This window comes from Rhinolophus ferrumequinum, chromosome 4 (assembly GCF_004115265.2).
Source record: "Rhinolophus ferrumequinum isolate MPI-CBG mRhiFer1 chromosome 4, mRhiFer1_v1.p, whole genome shotgun sequence".
NCBI lineage: Eukaryota > Metazoa > Chordata > Mammalia > Chiroptera > Rhinolophidae > Rhinolophus > Rhinolophus ferrumequinum.
The window spans coordinates 68221968-68247299 of record NC_046287.1 but is presented as its reverse complement, the minus strand read 5'-3'; the positions used below and the strand labels follow the sequence as shown (position 1 = coordinate 68247299).

The following is a 25332-nucleotide window of genomic DNA, read 5'->3' as shown; positions in this document are numbered from 1 at the left end:
ATGAGCACTGTGCTCTAACCAACTGAGCCAGCCAGCCACCCCCAAAAACTGACATCTTAATATTGAGTCTTCCAATCTGTGAACATTATTTAGGACTTTTTTTTGGTCATTTTTAGTGTACAGGTCTTTCATGATATTTGTTATTCTTAATTTTTCAATGTTGATGTAATGGATTTTGAAATTTTTATTTTCAAATGTTTGCTGTTAATATGATCAATTTGTGTATTAACCAGTAGAACTAAATTATTTGTGTATTAGTTCTGTAGAACTAAATTATTATTTCTAGTAGCTCTTTTGTAGATTCTTTAGAATTTTCATTAAAGAAACATTATCTGCAAATAGAGACAATTAGGCCTTGTATTTCTTTTTCTTAACATTGTTGAATGAAAGTAGTTAGAGTACACATCTTTTTCTTGTTCCAGCTTTTAGGCGGAAAATGTTCAATATTTCACTGTTAAGTATCATGTTAGCTTTAAGTTTTTCGTAGCTGTCCTTTATCAGATTGAAGAAGTTCTCTTTAATCCTAATTGGGTGTTTTTATTATGAAAGAGTATTGACTTTTATTAAATGACTTTTATGTATATATATTGAGATAATCAACTGTTTCAACTACTCAGCTCTGCTTTTGTACCATGAAAGCATCCATTGGTTGTGTTCAAATAAAACTTTATTTATAAAAAAACAGGTGATGGCCAGATTTGGTGCATGGGTCATTGTTTGCTGATTCTTGTCATAATGCATTATCTGTGGTACTTTTTTTTCACTTTTGTTTGTCTTCTTGTTTAGTCTGTACTTCTGAAATGATTTTTTCTTTTATTTTGAATAATTTCCTGAGTTCTGCCATCTTATTTTTAATTCAGATGTATGCTGTTCTTTCATAACTTGAATCATTTTCATACTGTCTTTTAGCTAGTTTTGAAGTAGATAATAACTGTCTGTTTTGTGGGCATTTTTTTCTGGTACGTATTGTCTATAAGGATGAGATTCTGCTCAAATTTTCTTTATAAGAACTTTGCATGGGATTTGACCTCAATTGTTTTCCATTGCTCATTTTTATATACATTAATTGCTAAATAATTTTAAGAATAAATATAGATGTCTGAGATGGTGAGGGTAACTTGCCTTGTCTTTTCTTCTCATGTTGGACATGCATCTCTGACCAAGAATAGATGAAGTCTCAGTGTTGCAGGAACATCTCTTACGTTAGTAGCATTTAAATTATGAAACGTCACCATTTTCTATCTCAGTTTATATAGCCTGTGTGCCACTCTCTAGGGTACCTTAGCTAGAGACATTCTGCTAAGGGCATTTTATACAGAAGATGCCCTCCTCACAGTCTATTTACATAGGAGGTTTTTTTTGGACAAGTTTAGTCTAGCCATCTGCCTTCTTTTCTTTTCTCTGGGGCATTCCCTTCTTTTCCCAAGTATCGGAATAGATCACAGATTAGGTGATACTTCCTTCCAGACCTGAAGTGGTTCTTTGGCAGTTAAAAAGCCAAAGAAATTTATCTGAGGGATAAAAGGCATATCATAGAGGGTCAAGTTATGAGCATATAAATGTTAAAAAATGGTGTCTTAAGCATTGAGCCCAGGAGAAGAAAAATAATCCAGGGATTTAAGTAATGCTAAGAAAATGTATTTTACTGTAGTGTTAGATTTTGGAAAGGAATAAACATCATCATGAGCCTTGTTAATGAAATGCAGGTGAAAACACTAGATTAGCTTATTCTTACGTGTATTAAATAGCCTGCTTTTGAAAACTTCATGGACAAAGGAGCCTTTTGGGTAGTCGATTGTAAAATATGCAGTAGATGTAGTTGAAGAGACTAGTGTCTCAAATTCTTATTTTCCCTCTATGTCAGAATCCTTGAAGTTACTTTGGTCTACGTCTATCCTTCTGACAGAAACTCTTAGGAAGGTGGGATGTCGCCCTGATTTGGGGAAACCAAATGCTTTGTATCATCTATGTGGATTCATAGTAAAATTGATTGGGATGGGGTTGTGGGGGTTCCTACTAAAACCTAGGTGCTCCGGCTAGTTTTGAGGGTCATGTTCTAAAAATCACTTGATTTCGAGTAATTGATGCAAGTTATGAGTGTTTTGTTTTTGTGTGCCTACTGGGTTTTCCTTTTAAGGCTTCATCAGATCTCCAAGATTGCTTTTCCCAACTGTGAGTTGCTGAGTTCTTTGTCAAGTGGAAACTTGTTTTGCCTGTTTGTTCAGGTATCTGCGTAAGGTATCCACGTAAGGCATCCGCGTATAGAATTAAAACAGTGTGAGCTTAAGCTTTTTTTTTTTTAGGCTGTTTTTAAAAAAAAACACAAAAAACACCCTGTTTTTTGGGTGTCAACTTCCTATCCCAATTAGACTAGTGGGTTTTTTAAAAAATTTTAGAAAAAGGGGAAATAAAGCGATGTAAAGTTTCCTTTCCCTCTTCCCTTTTCAGTGTAACACAAACTAAACTAATGGTTGTTGGTTTGTTTGTTTGGCCTTGTGAAGTTTTTTTTTTTTTTCCTGTGGTAGATTGAAAAAAATTGAAGAGGAATTTGGTAATTAGATTATTTTTATTAACTACAAAATAAAAAAAGTTAGTTTGAATTTACCGATTGACCAAAAATCCTTGAAGCTAAAGTCCCTATATCATCACGTATGGTTTAAGAATAACCTAAACCTCCTGATGCCCTGTTAATGCTCTGTTATAATGCTTTTGAAAACGTAGGATATGTATGCGTATAACCAGACACTGAAAAGATGAGTTGCCTTCATTCTGATATATTCACCAACCATGGAAACAATTTTGACATTCTCATTCATCTTGTTAATAAGATGTGCAGTTCTCCATTTCCAAAAGCTCAGGTGGTTCTCATATGGACTACGGAAATTTGTTTTTTTAGAAGGAAATGACATGGGATTATAATGAATAAACACATTTAGTTCCTTTTTTTTAATGTCTTGAGATGCCAAACTGTGCTTTTCATTATTGCAGGAAAATATTCTACATGGGGAAAAAAATCCCAAACTTTTGGACTAATTTAAAAACTTACAGTAAGCTATCAGAAACTTGGTTGTCCCTTTCCTCCAAAAAAATCCACAAAAATTTAACAATAGAAAAGTGTAACTGTTATCCTATTGGAATTTTATGAACGCTGATAAAGTTGATAAAGTTAGGTTTTAACTCTGTTTTACAGATGAAGAAACTGAGATCAGAGATTAATGTCTTGTCCAAGATCACATAGTTCTTCAGTGATGGAGCCAGATTTAAATACTGATATGTACTGTTTTAAAATCATTTGGCCCATCCTACTCAAATGGGAAGTAGAAAGTTGATAGCAATGAGAAATAAATATTTTTTTGGTAGTTGTCATTGCCTTCTCAAATTTGTTTTATGAAAATGAAAGTAGTTGTACAAATTTTGGGAAGTATGGTAAAAGTAGTCCTTCATCTCAGCACCCCATGGCAGCTAATAGTCATTTTGACATATTTCCCTCTAGCTCTTTTCTTAGGCATTTAAAATAGATGCTTTCTTAAAACAGTATGGCTAGCATTTGATTGCGACCATAGTTTTTTAGTAAATAGGTATTGGAATATTTGCAATTATTAGAATGTTGAACTCTGATCTTTTGATAATTTGCTTTATAAACATAAAAGTGTGAGTGGTAGTAATCTTTGAAGAACCTCATAATTAAACAGAAGAGGATATTTTAGCAACTGCTTTTTTTTAAAGACTATTTAACATGATTAGAAAATCTTAAAGATACACTGCTGTATGTTTTGATTCATGGAAGCAGTCAAGGGAAAAAAAAACAATATGAATAGTAAATAAGACAAAGGGAGAGACAACAATTTGAAAGTACTTAATTCCCCTGAACTGACTTTTAAAAACGGTTCAGATGGTAAATTTTGTGTTGTAGGTATTTTACCACAATTAAAAATTTTTAAATGAGGGTATCTACCACAGTGGACTTTTTGGTCTCTCTATTGTCCTAGAAAGAACTAATTTCTTAATATTACCAACGTGAAATGGTGGAAAATAGCCTATTCAGTAGAGTGAATCTTAGTGATATATTGAGGATACCCTTTCATTTCTTCTGTTAATTCACATTTTTGAGAGTAATGTAGTCCTTCTTTGGCAGTATGAAACTAAGTGTTAGTGAAGTGTTTATAGAAATGTAAAAGAATTTATGCAACTTGCTTAATTAACAGTCACTAGGACAACTCCATAGTGTGTTTTCCCCTTAGGTCTGTTTCTGAGGAATCTGGCGTGAGCCCTAAGGTTTTATAGTAAGTAGTTCAGTAAGGACTCAATAAACGTAAGTGCTATAAGGAGCAAGATGATGAGAATGACATTATTTCCTGACCCTGAGGAAGTCTATAGTCAGAATGCAGTGGTTCTCAAACTTACTGATTTCAGGACTCTTTTATACTCTTAACAATAACTGATAAACTTTTGTTTGTGTGGATTATGTCTGTGGAGATCTATCGTATTAGGAAGTAAAACTGAGAAATTAAAAATAACAATAATCTTTATTACGTGTTAGAGGTAAATCACACTTTCATTGAAAAATATGTATTTTTCTAAAACAAAAATTAATGAGAAGAGAGGCATTGTTTTATACTTTGCAAGTCACTTTAACATCTGACGATAGAAGGCAGGTGGATTCTCTTGTTTCTGCGTGCTATTTGTTGTGCTTTATTATTTGGAGTGAAGTGTATGAAGACAATCCTACTTTAAACAGGTATGTAGTTGGAAAGGGAAGGAATCTTTTAATAGCATTTTCAGATAATCTCAGATTTTTTTTCTTTCATACTACACCCAAAGTTGATAAATAGTAGTTTCCTAAAGGTTGTTTGCAATGTGAAATCTGAAGCCATTATCAGTAAATTTTTTATACTCTGTTACATTAAAATCTATCTTGCACAAATGCACAAATGGATCTTATACAGGTTTTGAAAAATATTAATTTACTGAGCTCTGCATATCTTCCAAATATTGACGTTTCACTTTATAATAAGCATATTTACTAATATCACCAATCTTATCAGAAAAGTATTTAACTATTGGGAAACTGTTAAGCTTATGGTGGCAGATGCAAGTTTTACAAAATTCTCATTTTTGTTTGAAAGCTCAAATTTTATCATTGGAAACAAATACTGTCTGTTGTTTTCCTTGAAGTGACAGGCTCACTGTTCATTCTCGAGAAAATGTCTGCCAAATACACAGGTCAGCTGAGCTCAAACAAGTGAATAAGTTGTTCCTCAAGACATCCGTATTTGACGTGTAGAAAAAGTGCGTAGTGTGTATTTCTCATTTTGTCACAAGAATATTAAAGAGATATGTACTCAAGGGTTGGAATTTAATAAAATTAATAACATTTACATTTTCATGAAGGACATTCTTAAGTGAAACGGGACTTTTTTTTTTGGTTAAAGCTGTGAGGGCCTGGTGATGGTGAATACAATGACTAATAGTATAGTTTTGTGCCACTGTCTTGGTTCAATGCCAGGGTGTCAGCAGTTCTATCTGTCATTGCTTTTGTAGCGCCAGGAACACCATGCATACATTTTCCAAATGAGCAACATGTGGCGTTATAAAATCAAGCACTGTCACTGTCTTGACAGTGAAAATGGCAAAATCATCTTAGTAGTATTTTGTAAGTAGTTTTGACCTCTTAGACCCCCAGGTAGGGTCTCCGGGACGACCAGGGGTCCATAGACCACACTTTGAAAGCTGCTGAGCTAAGTAAAACAAGTCGTTATTAATTTTGTTGACACTGGTTTGAGAATATGTAAAAGGTGCAGACATTCTCCCCAGAAAGATATACTTAAACACCACATTTTACGTGGAATTTTCAAAGGATTACAAACTTCCAGAAGCACTAGAGCTATGGTTCTCAAACTTTGCATCAGAGGGAGGACTTGTTAAAAAACAGGTTGCTTAAAATTGAACACGGCACCTTGAGCTGAGCTGCTGCTGAGCTCCGGATGGCTCAGTTTGTTGGAGCGCGTCCTCTCAACCACAAGGTTGCCGGTTTGACTCCCGCAAGGGATGGTGGGCTGTGCCCCCTGCAACTAGCAATGGCAACTGGACCTGGAGCTGAGCTGCGCCCTCCACAGCTAAGACTGAAAGGACAACAACTTGAAGCTGAACGGCACCCTCCACAACTAAGGTTGAAAGGACAACTTGACTTGAAAAAAAAAAAAAAAGCCTGGAAGTACACACTGTTCCCCCAATAAAGTCCTGTTCCCCTTCCCCGCCCCCCCCCAAAAAAAAAAAAAAAACAGGTTGCTAGGCCACACTCGCCAAATTTTTCATTCAGTTGGTCTGGAGTACAGTCTGAGTACAGTCTGAGAATTTGCATTTTTAATAAGTCCATCCTATCAACACGCTGATGCTGATGCTAGCTGTGAGATTCATAACCCTAGACCGATGAAATCCAATTGGAGAAGCAGGGGAAGGGCTTTTTATTTTTTTAAAAATTCCTATAATGATTTTTCATGTTCAGACAGTGTTGAGAATCATTACTTGAGGACACGTGAAAACCAGTTTAAGACTCCCAAGTCTAGTGAGATTAAGAACATCTAGTATTTGTACAACCTTTTTGTGATTTGGAAAGTATTTTGACAATTGTTAATATTTATAAACTTGTAAGGTAGTTATTAGCTCAGAGGAAAAACTGGCTTGGTATTCATGACGTTGTAGAGTTATAGGAACTCTGGGCTTTGATTCTGAAATGAACTAAAAGGGTTATTGCTGAAAGTCTTTTTCCTTTGACTTCTAGCTATTGTGATTAATTCATCATGCTGTTTAATCTTACTCTCTACTTCCGCAATAAAAGTAACTTTTACGTAAGTTTTATGTTGAAATAAAAGGAGGGAGACTGAAAACCGTCAGTGGAATTTCAAGAGTCTTTTTAGCTTTTTCCTCTAATTTCTGCGATCTCTAATTTCTTCCTCTAATTTCTGCGAGATATAGATATATGTATATATATATACACACACATATATATACATATATTTACATTTTGCAGTTTTCTTCACTGATAATCTAAGTTCACGTAGCAGAAATTTTGATTATGCCACTCTGGTTAGGGAACAGTCATCGCCTTCCCACTGACATACAACTTACAGGAATTTTAGTTCTGATGTATTGGTTTTGAGGATGGTCCTGTACCTCTTCCTGATTTTTGTGGCAGAAAGTTAATTGATTCCATATTGTTGCTTCTTTCAGCATTTTTATTACTGTTTCTCTGAACCATTCTGAACTTCTTTTAGATATTCGAATATATAATGTTTCTCACCTTCTTTGGGATATACTGTATACCTTGTCCTCCTTGAAATATTTCTCCTTGAAATGTCTCTTGAAAAGTCTCTATCCTTTTGTCTTGTTAACTGCTTCTTTCTTAGATCTTAGCTCAAAATATCTACTAGGGAAGCTTTCTCATCCCAGGATCATTTAAGTTTGCATTGCTGTGTATGCTTTATATCCCCTACATTGTAATTGTTAGAATGTTTGTTGTTCAGAGTTCCTTGAGCCAGCAGTAGATTTTTACTGAGTTAATTCATGATATATAGATATACACACAAACTACTGAATTCGTTTTTCATCATGCTGAATTGTTCTTATGAGAGTACTTTCAACTAGGATCTTTTTGTTTTTAGCTTTAAGATTTTACATATCTGAGATTATTTCAATTTTACTCTTATATGTAAATAAAAAGTTAGCTAGAAATGAAATTAAGCATCCAAATGCTTTTCCTTAAAATTGAGGTTAACTTTAGTCTGAAGCCAGCTGATTCCTGTTGTTTTTAGATGATCTGTGTTTTCTTCCTGAAGCATTTAGAATTTTCTTAGCCTCTAATATTGCTAGACTTCACTATAATGTGTCTGTCCATCTGATTGGTACTTCTTGAACTCTTAGTAATCTGAAATTTTACATTTTCCTTTAATTATGAGAAATCCTGTCATTATTTCTACATGTTTCCTCTCTATCTATCCTCTATCTCTCCAGTCTCTCATCCTTTCTTTCCGTTTATTCCTTTCAGATACTTTTTGGGAGAGTTCTTTAACCTGATTTTCTCAGGGATTTATTCTTTGTTTCCGTTATTATTTAATCAAGCACCATATTTTTCATATGTCCTATTATGTTTTTCATGACAGTTTTCCAGTTGGTGTTGCTTGATAGATATTTGTTCTCATGTCATGTTTTCAATATTCTCCATTTTTTTTCTGTAACGTTTAATTTGTCAATTTTAAGTATCTGGGTTTTTTTGGGTCTATTCTGCTTTCGTTCTGTTATTCTGTCATGGTGCTTGCACTCCTCAGACGTATCATTATTTTTTGCTTGTGAGTTTGTATTCATTTGGAACTAACAGCTAATATTACTATTTGGGCCAATATTACATTTGTATGGGAGGATAGGTTTTGATGGGGATCGGGGTTAGGGGTGGTGAAAGCCCGTTTCCTAGGTCTTGCTCCTCCAAGAGGTTTTGGGCACGCCTCAGGGTGGAGAAGCTCTGGATGGTGATTTTTGCTCAGCTATTCCCTGGTTGCTCAGAATTTCTCTGACCCTGTTCTAAGTGCTGTCACTGTCCCTGGAATTGCCTAATTGAGAGTCTACTTGTATTTTTCTTCTGCCACAGCCAAGTTTGATTTGCCTTGATGTTGCCCTTCTTTTTTTGGCTAGAGCTGCGCTGGATATACTGCTTTCATATTCCATCGCAGCGTAGAGGACAACGTGACAATGTTAAGGAGTGAACAGGACACAGAACATTTTCCTCTGATCTGTCCTGTCTAGAAGCCTGGTCTGCAGCTCTTAAACTGATGTTTCTTCTCCCAGTGGCACCTACCCTTGTTTTTCATCTTCCCCAAGGAGGAATGATTTCTTACAGTGTTGTTTTGCCTTTTTGTTTTTTGTTTTTGTTTAATTTTTAGCTGGAATCTTGAATTCCTCTCTTACCCTTTTGTTTCTAGTGATTTCTCAATGGGTTTGGGGAAAGCACATATTCTTGACTGTACTTGCTAATTAAATACTTCTTTTCTTTTATCTAAGTATAAATGTTTCCCTTTCTAAATTAGGTTCTATAAAATGGAAAAATTAATTGGTCAGAATCTGCCTTTGACAAATGAAAAACATGCAACTTTATTGACTTTATAGAATTCATTTTGTAGTTTGTTTTCTAAACTCCTATTTTAGAAACAACAGGGAATATACTCCCTGTTGCTTAACAGTGACTCCTGATCTAATGAAGTATAAAATAGTTCTTTATTTAAAAGCTAAAATAGTTAGAATTGAAATTAGAAGAGAAAGCAATAATGATTTTGAATATTGAATAGAAAATGTATGTTTCTTTGTCATAGAATATTCATTATAAAATAAGCAGTAATCTGTTACTGGGTATGTATGGTTCTGTGTATATTGGACTGCATGAATTTAACCCAGTATACAGAAAACCCTTAACTTTTTTTAAAGAGTATGTCAGAAGATTTTCTCCAACACCCAGATTAGGGAAACTATGGCATGTAATTTCCTCTGTAAAATGCAGTAAAACTGAAAACTTCAGAAGACTTCAGAAAGTACAAGGAAAGTTAGTAGAATTAGAAAATCAAGTTGAGATGGGTCTGCTCCTCTAGGTACCCCCCTCTAATTTTGAGGCTGCCTCCTGCACATGAGCCAAGATGCCGCTATGATTCAGATTTTTATTTCAGTAAAATTATAAATTACTGTGTTTAATGACCATTAGAGATGCTCACAGATATCTGGAACTACCACTGTTAAATTGGGGAATGATGAGTCTATTGGCAAGAGAAGAAAAATTACTTTAAAAATCTTACAGCTATTATATATGTGTGTCATATCTGAATTTTGTTTCATTGAAAGTAACTATTGTCATTCTTGAGAGTTTTTGTTTTGTTTTTATATTTGAGTGGAAGTGGATTGATAATGCTTATTAAGAAAGTAAGTAGGTCATTGTAATATTTTGATTCTAGCTTTTCCTAAAGTTTTTAGAGAGAATAATGAACAAATCACATCTGTCATCAAGTACCATTTTCATCTTTCCAAGCTTACCTTCTATGATTTCCTTTATGTCAGGAAATAGATATAATATGTGTATAAGACTTCATTTTTCTTAGACAACCCCAAATTTGCTTTAGTGTCACTTTGAGTATCTTTTGGGTATAATCATTTTTATTATTTTTATTATTTGCATTTTTTCCCTTCTTCTGCCTCCCCCCACCCCCCACTCTGGTTCAAGCCATTGTTTCTCAGTCTAGTTGTGTAGGACACAGCTCCCTGGCCCGTGCTGGCATTATGAGCCTTGAGCTCCCCCCAGCTCAGGCAGTCGTTCGCCGGTCGTCGGTCGGTCGCTCACAGCAGCTCTCGCTGGCCATCGGTCACTCACGGCAGCACACAGTAGTAGCCCGTGGCAGCACACAACAGCCCATAGCAGCTCATGCCGACCTTCGGCTGCTTACGGCAGCTCAGCTCCAGGGAAAGCGGTTATTCACAATCTTAGCTGTAGAGTGCGCAGCTTACTGGCCCATGTGGGAATCGAACTGGCAACCTCGGCATTAGGAGCTCAACGCTCCAACCATCCAAGCCACCGGGCGGGCCCTGGGTATAATCTTTTTATACTTAGGGGAAAAAATTAAAAATAAATAAATGTGGGTGATATACATTTATTCATTGGGTATGTAAGTGGTGATCAATGGATTTAGTAGTCCAAATGATGTACAGTGGTTGTGGCTTTGCTTACAGTCCAATTAGACTGAAAAATGTCTTTAAGCTATGGCTTTGCTACCATAAATAAAAACATTTTAAAATACTGCAGACATTTTAGGTTTTTCTTCTTTTATTAAATTTTAGAAGTCATAGTTGTTAGTTACAAGATTTAATATTGGCCAAGGTTGTTCCTTTGAAATTTTAATTTTAGGCAATAAAATGCTGAACATAAGTGAAACAATTCTCTGTCTCTAAACTCAGACCTGGTAAATACGTGGTCTGACAATTAAGTTCGTGAACTAATCCTACTAGAAAAAGTGCTCATACCTCATTGCTGAATACCACTGTGGTCACCTTCGAAGTACTCCCCTTGGGAAGCTATACACTGACGCCAGTGCCTAGTCCACTCTACAAAGCAATTTTGGAACTCTTTTTCTGGAATGGCCATCAGAGCTGACGTCATATTACCTTTGATGTTCTGAATATCATCAAAATGTCTTCCTTTCAATATTTCCTTTATCTTTAGGTAAAGAAAGAAGTCATTGGGGGCCAGATCAGGTAAGTAGGGAGGGTGTTCCAATACAGTTATTTGTTTACTGTCTCAAAACTCCCTCACAGACAGTGCCATGTGAGCTGGTGCATTGTCGTGATGCAAGAGCCATGAATTGTTGGTGAAAAGTTGGGGTTGTCTAACTTTTTTATGCAGCCTTTTGAGCACTTCCAAATAGTAAACTTGATTAACTGTTTGTCGAGTTGGTACAAATTCATAATGAATAATCCCTCTGATACTAAAAAAGGTTAGCAACATCGTTTTGACTCTTGATTTGAACTGATGGAACTTTTTTGGTCACGGAGAATTGACTGACTTCCATTGTACACTTTGGCGCTTTGTTTCAGGGTCGTATTGGTACACCCACGTTTCATCACCAATGATAACACGGCCCAAAACAACGTCTTGCCTCTCCAAAAGGTCTTGGCAAACTTCAACTCTCCTTTGCTTTTGTTCATCAGTGAGCTCCTTCAGGAACGTTTTTGCACACACCTTTCTCATGCAAAGATTTTCAGTTAAGATTTTGCTGTTTCTCTATCAATGTTTACTTGGTCTGCTATGCTTCTCACAGTCAGCTGATGATTTTGACCCACAATTCCACGAATTTTTGCAATGTTTTCATCAGTTCTGCTTGTTACTGGCCACCCCAACGTCTCTTCATCAGTAACACGTTCTCTCCCCTTAGAAAAACGTTTAATCCATTTGTATACTGCTGTTTTCTTCATGGCATTATCCCCATAAACTTGGACTAACATGTCCCTGATTTCACTTCCACTTTTGCCAAGTTTAACAAGAAATTTAATGTTTGTTCGTTGCTCTAATTCAAGCTTAGACATTCTTGCGACAGCACACAAAAACACGCAACAACAATAATGAATGCCACTCAGCAAGACACCGTCACATGTTGACATGACACAGCTGTGAGACACAGATATACAAGGTTATGAAACCTCACCGAGCTGTTTGTACAGTGCTGCCAGTGTAAGTGCACGGTGGCAAGTTTGCGAACTTAATTGTCAGACGCCGTAGATGCCAGTGACTTCACATTCGATGTTGAAACAATTTTGAATGACCTTAATTGAAACTCTACCATTAGAACAAGGAAAATTGTTTTAAGTATATTGGGCTTACATTATGTGTTATGAATTTAGGTATTCCTCACAAGGCCAGCACAATGCTTTCCAAATAATGTATTTTGAAATTTCTTTGAATCTGGGAAATAATGTAAATGTTTCTCACACTATTTAGGGGAAAGATTGTGCTAAAATTTACAAAATAGGTTTATTTTACATTGTTTAGTAGTTGGAGAAGAACAGTTCATCAGGGTGAACTTTTTGTTGCTACTTGCTTACCCTTGACCCTTCCCTAGTGGCACCTCTATGAACTGCATTGCTTAGGCTGGAAACCTGGGAGCCAGTCATTCTGGCTTTAAAACCTATCCCTGTTTGCTCTTTTTTGACCCATCTACACTGCCACTATCCTATTTCAAGCCACCATCAATTCTTGCCTAGACTTAGGCAAATTTTCTCTTGTCTCTTTGATTTTGCATTTGACCCTTCCAATCTACTTTATACAAAGCGACTGATAATCCTTTTAAGACTTGAATACAATCAAGTAATTTCTGTTATAAATTACTTTTTAGGTACACACAATAAAATCAGAACTTCTTACCTTCTTGACCTACAGAACTGTGGCAGATATTGTTGGTTATGCATCCCAAATTCATTTTCTCCCTCAATCGTCACTAATAGATCTTAGGTTTTGTTCAGACAGCAAAGCAATATGCTCAGGTATAAAAGACTTGATTTTCTAGACTTTATGGGTAGCTGGACAGATGACACATTTTTGGCCAATGAGATATAGGTGAAAGTGTCTGGAGAGGCCTCTTTAATAATAAAAAGGCTAAGAAGAGGAAGCCTTTTGTCTCCCTCTGCCCTCTCTCTCTCTTTTTGTATGGAAAACTGAGTGAACACCAGGCTTAGAGAGGTGTAGCAGTCTTTTGTGACCAGGAGGTGACATGCAAGTGGAAGAAAGCTTACACACGCTAACGATGCCAAAGTGAAAAGATTTTTAAAAGAGCTGTTAATGCCATTGTTAAACTACTGTACCAGCATGGATTGCCTTAACAAAACAAGTTGTATGAGACATGTGAATCTCTACATTTTCTTTAAGTCGTCACTAGTTTTCTGTTATTAGCAGCTGAATGTGTTCCTGATATAAAGGTCCTCATGATCTAGCTCTTGCATATCTTTCTGACCTCATCTTACCATTCCTACTGCTGACTGTACTCTAGCCACGTTAGCTAACTGAAAAACCCCTGCTTAAATCCAGACACAGAGGTTCTGTGTGGTCTGGTTTTACTGACCAGATGTACTGCTAATGTACCACGGCCCTCTCCTTCCCCAAAGCAACAAAAACCTTAAAATACGCAATAATCCTTAACAAATATATACAAGATGTTAATGGAGAAAAACATCAAAACAAAAGAACTTAACACACCTGAGTTGAAGGCAATAAATATATTTGGGTTAGAAGACTCAATATGTAAATTTGTCAACTTTTCCAGAATTAATTCTAATCACTGAGTTTTTAAAAACAATTTCTAACAGGTTTGTTCATGGAACTTGAAGATACTTCATATTGAACATCAAAATGCAGTAATGGCCAAGATAATTTTTTAAGAGGAACAAAGTAGATTGACACTGCCCTACGTGATATCTAGCCTTATTTTGAAGTTAAACTATTAAACAGATAAACTGACTAAAAGTAAACGATGTGGAAAAAACAAGTACCCCATACTTGCAAGTAGATTAAAGATCTAAATGTGAAAGCAAAATTATAAAATGAATCTAGAAGGCAATGTAGGAACAGTGTAGGGATAGGAGAGATATTTTAAAGATCACATAGGAAGCACAAACCCGGTATGGAAAGATTGATAAATTTTCCTCTTTTAAAGTTTAAAACTTGTATGAAATCAAATACGCTGTGAACAGAGTTTAAAAACAAGTCATAAACAGAGATAATACATTTATAATGCATATAACCAACACAAGATTTTTCACAATATATGAAGAGCTCCTACAAAATGATAAGAAAAAGACAAACAGAAAATTGGGTCAACAAAATGAACCGATAGCTAAACAGATGAAACTTGAATGGTTAGTAAACATATGAACAGATATGAATCCGTGTACTTCATGTTATATGAAGTATGTTCATGTTATATGAATATATGAAGTATTCATATATTATATGAATTTGCATTGGTTCAACTATACGTATTCCAAAACTCAGCTAACAGAAAGGTAAAGCCTAAGGATATTGATTTCCTGCTTGACAAGTCTAGAGGTACGAAGTTCAAGAATTGGTTCAATACTCTGTGAGCACAGTAGGGTTCTCTGCCAGTATTTTCGTAATTCTCTTGACCTTCCCATCATGGTATCAGCGGCCCTAAGTGCTGTAACCTTATATGAGAGTTTTCTAAAAGTGGACAGGAAAGGAGAGAGGAGAAAGGGGACTTTTCCGTCACACACTTTCTCTTAGTGGGGAGAGAAATCTTTCCAGAAGCTTCTAGACTTTCCTTTCTGTCTCATTGCCAGACACAGAAAGGAATGAATCACTTTTCTGGCTTCGAGTATTCAGGATTCACTTCCTGGACTGGGGAAAGGATTACTTTCTCTTAGCATGTTACTTTCTGTCCAATTCCGAAATTAAGTTTCTGTTTGCCAGCAGGAAGAGGGGATATTTGCCAGAATTATCAACCTCTCACCAATATAGGTTGAACCAAATGACATTGACCATATAATATGAGTATATGTAATATATTCTAATAACGTGGAATGTGAAATATATAATGTATAAATATATTAACATGAAGTACACGGAAAGATAGAAATATAATAAAACAACATATAAATATATAAACTTGTGTTTATAAACACATGAAAAGTATAAAATGTGCATGGGTATAGCAAACATTGGCTTTATGTAATGATATCTAGGGAAGAAAGTAGATGATTAAGATTAAGGGAGATTCTAGTTATATTTATTATTTCATTTTCAAAAGAAAAATGCAAATATCTGAACCAAAAATGTAAATAACAGTTTTATTTTTTTGCCTCTCTGCTTGTAAAGCTTGGAAATTATATTAATGTATACGGGACGAGGAAATGAATGTTTTTAAGCATTTTGATTGAAAATGAAAATTGATAGAATGAATTAGAGGACAGTTTGGCAACATAGAAATTTTAAATGTATAACCTTTGGCCTAGTATTTCTATTTTAAGGAATTGATCTTAAATAAAGAACTGGACAGATATACAGAGATATGTACAAGGAAATTTATTTTAACTTTTTTTTTCATAATAGCAGAAATCTCTTTTATATAATGATGTAACCAGCCAACTTAATAAATTATGATATATCCATGTAATGTGTTAAGTATTTATTCAAAAATGATACATAAATTTTTAATTTTTACCTGGAAAAAAATCAGTTATATTTGAAAACTGAAAAGGCAGGAAAAAAATGTTTAAACACACACACTCATACACACACACACTCACACACACACACACACACACTCACACACACACACACATTTGCAAAGAAAGAAATCTGGAACCGATTTAATCATCAAAATGTTCATGGTAGTTATCTGTGGATGGTGACATTTCAGATGATTTTCCTTTATGAAAATTTGGTGTTTTGGTTATATATTTTTAAATACTTTTTTTGTATTTGTATAGTCAGAGAAACCTTTAAATGTGTTTTCTTTTCATAAATTAAAATATTAAATTTTGGTCTAATTACCATGAAGTAAGTAAACATTAGGTACATTCATGTAATCAACAAATGCATTATTGAGGCCATACTGCGTATCAGGCACTCTTCTGGTGCTGGAGATACAGACAGCTCATAAAACAGTCAGGGTGCCTCTCTTTATGGGACTTCTTGAGTGGGGAGAGACAAAGAAAGGCTGGTAAACGTAAATAAACAAGGCCCTTTCAGGTAGTGATTAAATGCAGGAGGAACGTTAAACTGAGTGATACTGAAAACTGATGGAAGAGTATGTGTGGGAGCGTGGGTGACTTTCAATTGAGTGATCAGTCAGTGTCTCTGAGTTGCTTATCTTTGGGCTGAGAATGGGATGACAGGAGCTAGGCATGTGAAGATATGGGTCCCACGTCTTCAGGCAAGCACATAGCAAGTGCAGAGTCCCTTAGTTTGTCATATTCAGGGAATAGAAAATGAAAGACAGGGTGAGTGAAACTTAATGATGTATGGCAGAGGTCAGAGGAGTCAGTTCACATAAAGCCTTGTAGGTCACAAGAAGTTTTTAGTGGTACTTTATTATATGTGTTAAGGAAACCCGTTGCCAGATTTTGAGCAGGGAAGCAACCTGATCTGTTATACAAGTATGCCTTGAAAAGATCACTGTCTATTTTGTAAGTAAGGATGTATTGTAGGACAAGATGTGACAGCAGGGAGAGACCAGTTAGAAAGTTATATGCTGAAGTCTAGAAACCAAGGTGGTAGCACTGGGGAGTAGACAGATTTGATACGTATTTGGAAGTACAGTTTATGACTGTTAGAACTGAGGGAAAAAATTCCTCAATAATAAAATGAGGATATTGGTATCTCTCACAGGGTGTTACCCCAAGGAGCTACCGTGTTTCCCCGAAAATTAAGACCTAGCCAGACCATCAGCTCTAATGCGTCTTTTGGAGCAAAAATTAATATAAGACCTGGTTTTATTTTACTATAAGACCGGGTATAATATAATATAATATAATATAATATAATATAATATAATATAAATAATATAATATTGGGTCTTATATTAATTTTTGCTCCAAAAGTCACATTAGAGCTGATTGTCCTGCTAGGTCTTATTTTCAGGGAAACACGGTAATGCGTGTCAAGCATTTGGCATACTTCTTGATACACATTAAGAACATGCTAAATGTTAGCTACTTACCGTTAGTTTTGTTATTTTTATTGTTGTCGAGAATAGGGCATGTACATTGAGCGAAAAAGAATTTTTCTTCAAAAGTTAAATTATACCTCTTGTATACCTCTCAGATTGGAAGTCTGTTACAGAACATGCTGTATGTTGGTAAAAATTAGAATATTACTCTGTCTTAATTTTTGGTGACTTTTGCTGGATCAGAGAAAGATGGTTTGTTGGTTTTACTTTGTACTTTATAAAACTGAGCCATAAATAAATGTATAAGTAACAACATTATTCCTTTTAAAAATTGTGACTTAGCTATTTTTTTTTTTAACATGTGCCAGCTTGATGGAATGGGACACTGAAAATCTTCTCTGTAGTATGTGTCTGTAATACTTTCACTTAGGGACTATTTCCCTAAGAGTCAGTTAGTGATAAGTTATTTCAAATTCTGTGTAGTTCTTTGCACTTATTTTTTTTTGATTCTTCAAACCAAAATAAGCAAATCAATTATAGGAATAATTATGACTACAAACCTTGGTTATGAAACAAAGACCTTAGACAAAGAATGCATGTGCATTTACCATTGATACAACAGTGAATGACCGATTATGATCTGTGCTCAGTAGAACAGCTAGAGTATATATGTTTTGAGTAATCTTTAACAAAATCTTTGATTTAATAATGTATTTTAATAAATCAAAATCAAATTAGAAGACATAACTTTATAATTGCCACATAAAATGTCTTTACTGATTTTGGCTGTTTATCTCCACCTCCTTTTATAAACGTGTACACACATACATATATTTTATTCAAAATTGTGTTTTACATGGTAATTAAGAAAACAAATAAAAAGAGAGAAGAAAAATATTCCATAATTCTACTACTTAGTGATTTAGTCTCTTTTTTTCTATCCATCTATACTTCCAATATATGTATTTTTTCTCCTATATTTTGTTTTATATGTTTTTAACCTAAAAGACTAATTAATCTCAAAAACACCTTTCCATGTTGTTGAATTTTCTATAATACCCTGTTTTTTCATGTATATGGTGTACTTATTTATTTATTTTGGTGATTTTTTTAGAACTGGTGAAATACACAAATTTAAAAATTTTGTTTAAAAATAAGTTTGACCATTTTAGCCATTTTAAAATGTATAATTCGGTGGCATTAATCACATTCACAATGTCCTATAGCATCCTTTAAATATAGGATGATGTTATGTCATATGAATAACCATCATTTATTTAACAAAGTCTTTATTATTGGACATCTAAATTGTTTCCATGGTTTTCTATAAATAATGTTATGATAAACATTCTTGCTGAAAATGTCTTTGTTCATGTATGAATACCTTTTTAAATGATAAAGCTTCAAAAGTGATATTGTTGAGTCAGAGCATAATACTGGTTTAAACCTGTTGATGGTAATGCTTTTTATTCTAAAATATGGTACCAGTTTATACATTATCATTGTCAGGGTGTGAGCACAATGCCATTTCACCCCATTCTTGCTCATACTGAGCATTTTTGTTTTGTTTCATATTTTAGATCTAAAAGTTTTAGTGGATAATAAACATACTTTGCTCTTTTGCTTCAGTTATAATGGATTTTTTTAAAATGCCAACTGATAAGATATAAAGTATCTTATTTTAATTCTGTTTGATAGGGAAGAAAGGAAATTAGTTCTAAAACATTGTTAATGCATTGTTTAGGGAAATTTGAATTTTCCTTGGGCTTTATTCAAATCAATAAAGAAGGAAAATCATTAAAGCTTCATGGGTAAGAAAGCGCCTGTGGCCTAGTGGAAGAGTAGGGGAGGAGAGACATTGAAGTTAGAGAATTAAACAGAACCTAACATCTATATCGTTCTGTAGACCAAAAAAAAAAAAAAAAAAAAAAAGGCAGTAAGATTGTGACAGTTACTTTAGCATGTACCCTATACTTTTGGTGTTCCTGTTACTAATACAAAATTGACTATTTTCACCCCAAAAATTTCAGCTTAATTTGAAAGATGTTTTCTAAGGAAACTTAGTTCTCACTTTGACATGTATCTGTGGAAACATGTTTTACTTTAGAGACTTTTTTTATAGATAGTGTGGAGAACATATGTTGAAATAAATTTTTTTCTGTTTTCCACATAGTTTTCATTTATTTAGTTTGTATACGTGTAAAGTGGAGGAAGATATGACTCACTGCTTTTTAGTTTTATTTAAGATGCCATTTTCTAACAACATTACACGGTGTGTAATAGCATGGAGGTAGTGAGACCTAACCAATGAGACCTAATAAAATTTAAAGTAGGAAAGAAAGAATCATTGATAAAGGTATTAGCTGGTAAAGATAAAAATGCTAATATTTGTGGTTTCCTTTTTAAAAACCCCTTGCAATGTAGCTTGTAATTTCATCGCTGTACTACAATTAAAATAGCAAGTGGCTATTTTTTCCCTTCTCCCCTGATCTCACTCCAGTCATCATGCTGGACGTTGCATGACGGCGTTCCCCTTTGACTTTTATAATGTAATTTCTTGGTATTTTTTACCTTTCTCAGTGTTTGCCTAGTCCTTACACAGCATCGTCCCCCTACCCCTGCCATTTCTTTTCCCATCTGAAAATTGTTGTGCTTCTTAACCCGTGTTCTGGTTCCGTGTTTTCAAATGCATGTATTCTACTTGTTTGTCATATAATTTCTGCAAACTGAATAAATCCAAGCTTGAATTGTTTCACTTGGCCATCTATTTCATTTAGTTTGGCCACCTGTCCCAAAAGTAGATACTTGGGCATTATCTTTAGTTCTTCCTTTTGAAATAACTTGTAACCAAATTATTGCCATGTACTTCTGGTATCCACACATTTCTCCAGTTTCCGTAATGCAATGTTGAGTGTTGTGATGCAATGTTGAATGTTGAGCAACCAGTATTTGGCTGTCAGCAATATTTAAATAACATTTATCTCTTAAAATGTAGAGATGGATTTTATACATTTGGTTTTGTCTTGCGTCAACAGTGCAAAGTGAATGCCTTGAGCAGGAGTCTTGTGTCATTCATTCTGTATGTCTGGCACAGCTATACAGCACATAATTGGTGTTGAAGAAATGTTTTCTGAATGAACTGCCCAAAGATTAAAGAAAGAGCTTTCTTAGTTCTAAGTTGTGTGAGATGAGAGAATTCATTTGAATGTCAGCCTTTTTTTTTTTAACCCTTTTTGCTATACAATGTAGTACTTCAGAAGTTTCATTTGTTGATGTTCTTAAAGGAATTCTAATGGTTCTTTTTACCAAATTCTTTTAATGTAAACGCCATTTTCCCTCTTTCTTTTTAGGTTTTGGAAGGAAGGATGTTGTGGAACACTTACTACAGATGGGTGCTAATGTCCATGCTCGTGACGACGGAGGTCTCATCCCGCTGCATAATGCCTGTTCTTTTGGCCATGCCGAGGTAGTGAGTCTGTTGCTGTGCCAAGGGGCCGATCCCAATGCCAGGGATAACTGGAACTATACCCCTCTGCATGAAGCTGCTATTAAAGGGAAAATCGATGTCTGTATTGGTAAGTATTGTTTGATGATCCCTAAAGTGTAAGATCAACCTGACAGCTATAAAATTTTACATAAAGGCTTACTATTCTCTTCTGTTTTTATTGTGGTGGAAATAGTGTTTCCTTAGAGTAATTAAAGAGGGCTTTATTACTTCTTATTCTTAGAAGCAATTCTTTTCTATCCAAAGGGAAATAGAGAGATGGTAATTTAAAGTTGGTTAAGAACAAGATTCACAGTAACTCTCCAAATGCAAGTCAGATGCTAACTGGTGCAGAACTAAGTTTTGATGGATTACTGTTATCAAATTTAGTTATTTTACAGTCCCTTTGAAAGACTACACATTTTCTATCCTAGCATCAGTGGGACCCATTATAAAGTACAAATTCTTACTGAATTGGATGACATATTTGGATGCTTTGGTTTGATTCAAGGAAAGTTATCTAATACTAAGGCAAAGCCTTTTTCTTTATGTTACTAAAATGGAACACCACCTACTTTATCAGTACTGGAAGGCTTTGAGCGAGTGGGTCAAGTACGTAGTTCAAAGCTTAATATTTTCAACATGTGCCATAGTCTACAGAAAAACCAATTTCAAACAAAATTGAACTTTTCTACCATTTAAGTATTGAGATTATATGAAATTATATTCAATCAGTATTTTTCTCTTTTACATATATCTAAATATGTATATATATTTTTAGATTTTGCTTTATTGTATGCAGTTTTTTATTTTGAAATCTAAAGCTTCTAGAGGACAAGCACAGTTTCTCTTGAGGATGTCATCTGTTTCTTCATGCTCAAGACGGTAGATGTTTGTTTAGCCCAGAGCAGGTTGTTTTACGTAATTGTTGTCTTCTGGATGACATCCATTTCAGTTTAATCAGTTATCTTTATGATAAAATTCAAAAATAAATGTCATTTTTAAAGATGTAGTGGTGGTGCCATTAAGATTTTCTCCTTTTTAATAGCCATCTATTGCAGCCTCTAATATATTTTTCAGTTTTCCTCAAATTATTGCAATGCTTAACGTATAACTTCTTTATCACCTTCTCTGTCCTTATCCTTTGTCACTTCAGCATCCACTGCCATGACCCTTTGGATATCCTGTCCTTTTTGATCTTTAACATCTTCCATTCTCAGTTGATTCTCCTATTGCCTCCTAAGTGTCTCACTAAAACCGTCACATCTTGGACTGTCATTACATAAAACTACCCTGAAAAACTTGAACTTATGACATACTCTCTGATCAGCAAACCTCTTAAATTACTTGTGGTAAGTTACTGTGTGATAATTATTATAAACTTGATTTGTAGTCTTATTTAATCTTCTAGACTTCCAACTTCCCTACATCATCCTTTCTTGCTTCACCATGTCATATTCATTGGCGTTTTCTGTCATTAGTTACAGAATTTTATACAGTTTTTACCTTCTTGCAATAGTCTCCTTTCTAGGCTTCAGTGTTCTATTTTCCTATCTTTACCTCTCTGAAATATTTTATTCTATGAATGCTTTTAATATCTTATTGAAATTAATATTCATCTTCTTTTCCTCCTAATCATTCTCCCAAAAGTACATAAGAAAAGGTTCATTTGATCCTGGCTCTGTTGAAATAAAAGACTAGCTGTAGGACTTGCATTGTTAAAGCATGGATGCCCACTGTCCCCTCGCCCTGCAGTCCTCAGTAGGCCTTGGCACATCTGCTTTCCTCTGTTTACGTTCTTATGCCTTACAAAAGTTGAAGGAAGGAGAAGGATACCTTTGAAACTATAATCAAAATATAATTGAAGATTCAGCTGCTATTAAAGTATATAACAGTTATTGTGGGAAACAAGATTGGTTGTAGACTCTTCTGTACTCTTAATTAGCTTTTAGGAACCTATTAGGAGGTTTACCCTCAGGTACAGTGAAACCTCTGATAGCTTATATATCATACTTTCTGAATTTGAATGTAGTTGAGGAATGCTGAAATGTTTCTATTAGGCAAATTTCCACTTTGGGACAAGGTAAAAGAATTGGAAACCTTGTGTTTTTTTTCACTTTCATTTGAATCTGATGGTGTTGAGAAATTAGTGTACAAACTTAATTTTTAAAGACATTTGCCTAGATGATGAAATGTTGGCTTGTTTATTTTCAGATTAACTATATCTCTATATGTAATATTATACAATCGTGAACACATTTGATAGTTATAAAGATAGAGCCAAGCCACATAACCAGTGGCTTAAGGGAGGCAGCAGGACGGATTGCTATAAAGCATGTGCTCTGGGCTTATATCCTGACCCCCCCAGTTACCAGCAGCATGTGAGATCAGGGCTACTTCCTTACCCTCCGTGTTTCATTATATGTGAAATGGGAATACTATCCATACTTCACAGGGTTCTTAGGAAGATCAGCATAGTAATTAAAGTACTTTGAGTACCTGGTATGGTGAACATTAAGTATCGCTTATTACTATTAATTACTATTATTAGTATTATTGCTGAGATCTAAACCTGAATTATGATTGTGATGTATACTGTCTGGTTTCTCCTGTTGGCCCTTTATTGACATTTTTTTAATGTCAATTTAAAAGTCTAACAATCTATGTGTATCTTCTATAGATGCTACTTAGCTATCATTGAAAAAAAACAAAATACAGCCTAAGATGTTTTTTAAAAAAAAAAACAAACTTTAAATGCTTGTATAATTAAACCAACTACTTAAAACAAAGGTCATAGAGTTCATTATAGTGGTATTGATGATAGAATTTTTATATTGTATTTAGCAAGTCTAATTTGCTTTAGAAATCAATACCTTCTGCCTTTAGATCATATTCATTTCTCTCTACTCTCAGGTGTAGTCTCCAAAAAATTAAAATAAATGATGTCTTCTTTTCTGAACATATGTCATATATTTTTTGAGACTACGTCAGTGTTAGTGCTTTGAAAGTCCATTGTTAAAGCAAATTGTAAAAACATTTTTCACAGAATCAACTGATATAAGATCTTGGAGTCATAATGGACATTTGTCATTTTTTTTCTTTTTCTCCATTTCAAATTTGGCTGACTAGTATCCAACTCCTTCTTCTGATTTTGGAGTTTTGAGACTGGGGGCGGTCATTATGGGGAGGATACAGGAGCTCATGGAGTCAGACCGTCCTTCTTTCTGCCCTTTGGCTGTCAGGATGGCCTTAGTTTGGTCAGTCAGACGCCCCTTCTATAATGTAGAATTTTGAGTATAAAGTGTTGGAGATATTAAGGAATCATTCATAGCTGCGGTTTTTTGCTGCCGTGTTGGCAGTGGCCCAGCCATAATGTCCCTACTTAGAGACAATTACACTTTCTTCTACTTCCTCTATAAATTTTGTTTTCTAAGATTGGTCCTCCACCCGCCTGTCAATTCTGTTAAAGGCAGACACAACTGGTTTCTCTTATTTCTAAAAGCATATAACTGATACAGGGATCTTAAAAGGTAGCTAAGTGGAAGTTCTACCGTGTTTCCCGAAAATAAGACCGAGCCGGACAATCAGCTCTAACGCGTCTTTTGGAGCAAAAATTAATATAAGACCGGGTCTTATGTTATATTACATTATATAAGACCCGGTCTTATAGTAAAATAAGACCGGGTCTTATATTAAGTTTTGCTCCAAAAGACGCATTCGAGCTGGTGGTCCGGCTCGGTCTTATTATCAGGGAAACAGGGTTGAGGTGCATGGCTTTATAACACTTGTGGGATTCTCACTGAAATACCCTAATATCTAGGCGCATATATGAGAAATATCCTCCAATACAGAGTAAGATGTTAGCATACGGAAATCATGAAGCAAAAGATAAGTAAACCGAGTAAGTCAACATTGTTTTAAAGCCTTACATGTGGATAGGAATTCCAGAAGGAAAAAGAAAAAAAAAATAACTGATGGAAGAGATCAGTAATATTTAAACAAATAATAAGCGCAGAAAAACCTTGAGATTGAAAAGGCTATGAAGTTCTGTACTGTACTGATGAGACGACACTGAGGAAGATATATGAAGTTTTCTAGGCAGAAAGAATAAGTTGCCTACAAAGGGGAAAAAAGTGTGCAAAGGACTTTCCATTTACAACATTGAAAGCTTGAAGACAGTGGAATACCTTCTAAAGACTCCTGGAAGAAAAGAATTGAACTGTAATTCTCTTGATAAAGAGTAGTTCTTCAGCTTTTTGTGAGTAAGACAGGCTGAATAGAGCAAGTGGCATTATCTTAGAGAAATAAATCTCCTGCCTCTTGCTTTCTTTTTCTTTCTCTATATTTTCAAATAATTCTTGCCTTCATTTGCCTTAAATGCAAAGACTAAGGGAATCTTTACTTGGGAGCCCAAAATTGAAACTGCTACTTAAAATCTAACAATTAGAACTTTGAAAAAAACAGCTTCATTTTCCACGCATTATGTCATACTGGTTGGAGTCAAAGAGACCTGAGTCTTTGAGCAGGTTATTTACTGTCTTTTTGTTCTTAAAACGGGGTAATTACTGAACTTCAGATGTACTTAAATGAGAGAATGCAAGTCATGCACCTAAGTGTAATATCTGTGTAGACAATGCTGTCATAATT

The 25332-nt window shown here is 34.8% G+C and overlaps 1 protein-coding gene across 1 annotated transcript in view; it reads left to right on the top strand.

The window, feature by feature from the left end:
* TNKS (tankyrase) overlaps positions 1 to 25332 on the top strand; it is a 186947-nt gene that overhangs the window by 7085 nt on the left and 154530 nt on the right. Inside the window, exon 2 of the mRNA XM_033104145.1 lies at positions 20552 to 20776. Coding sequence (XP_032960036.1) covers positions 20552 to 20776 — 225 coding nt within the window. The remainder of the gene's footprint in view (positions 1 to 20551; positions 20777 to 25332) is intronic.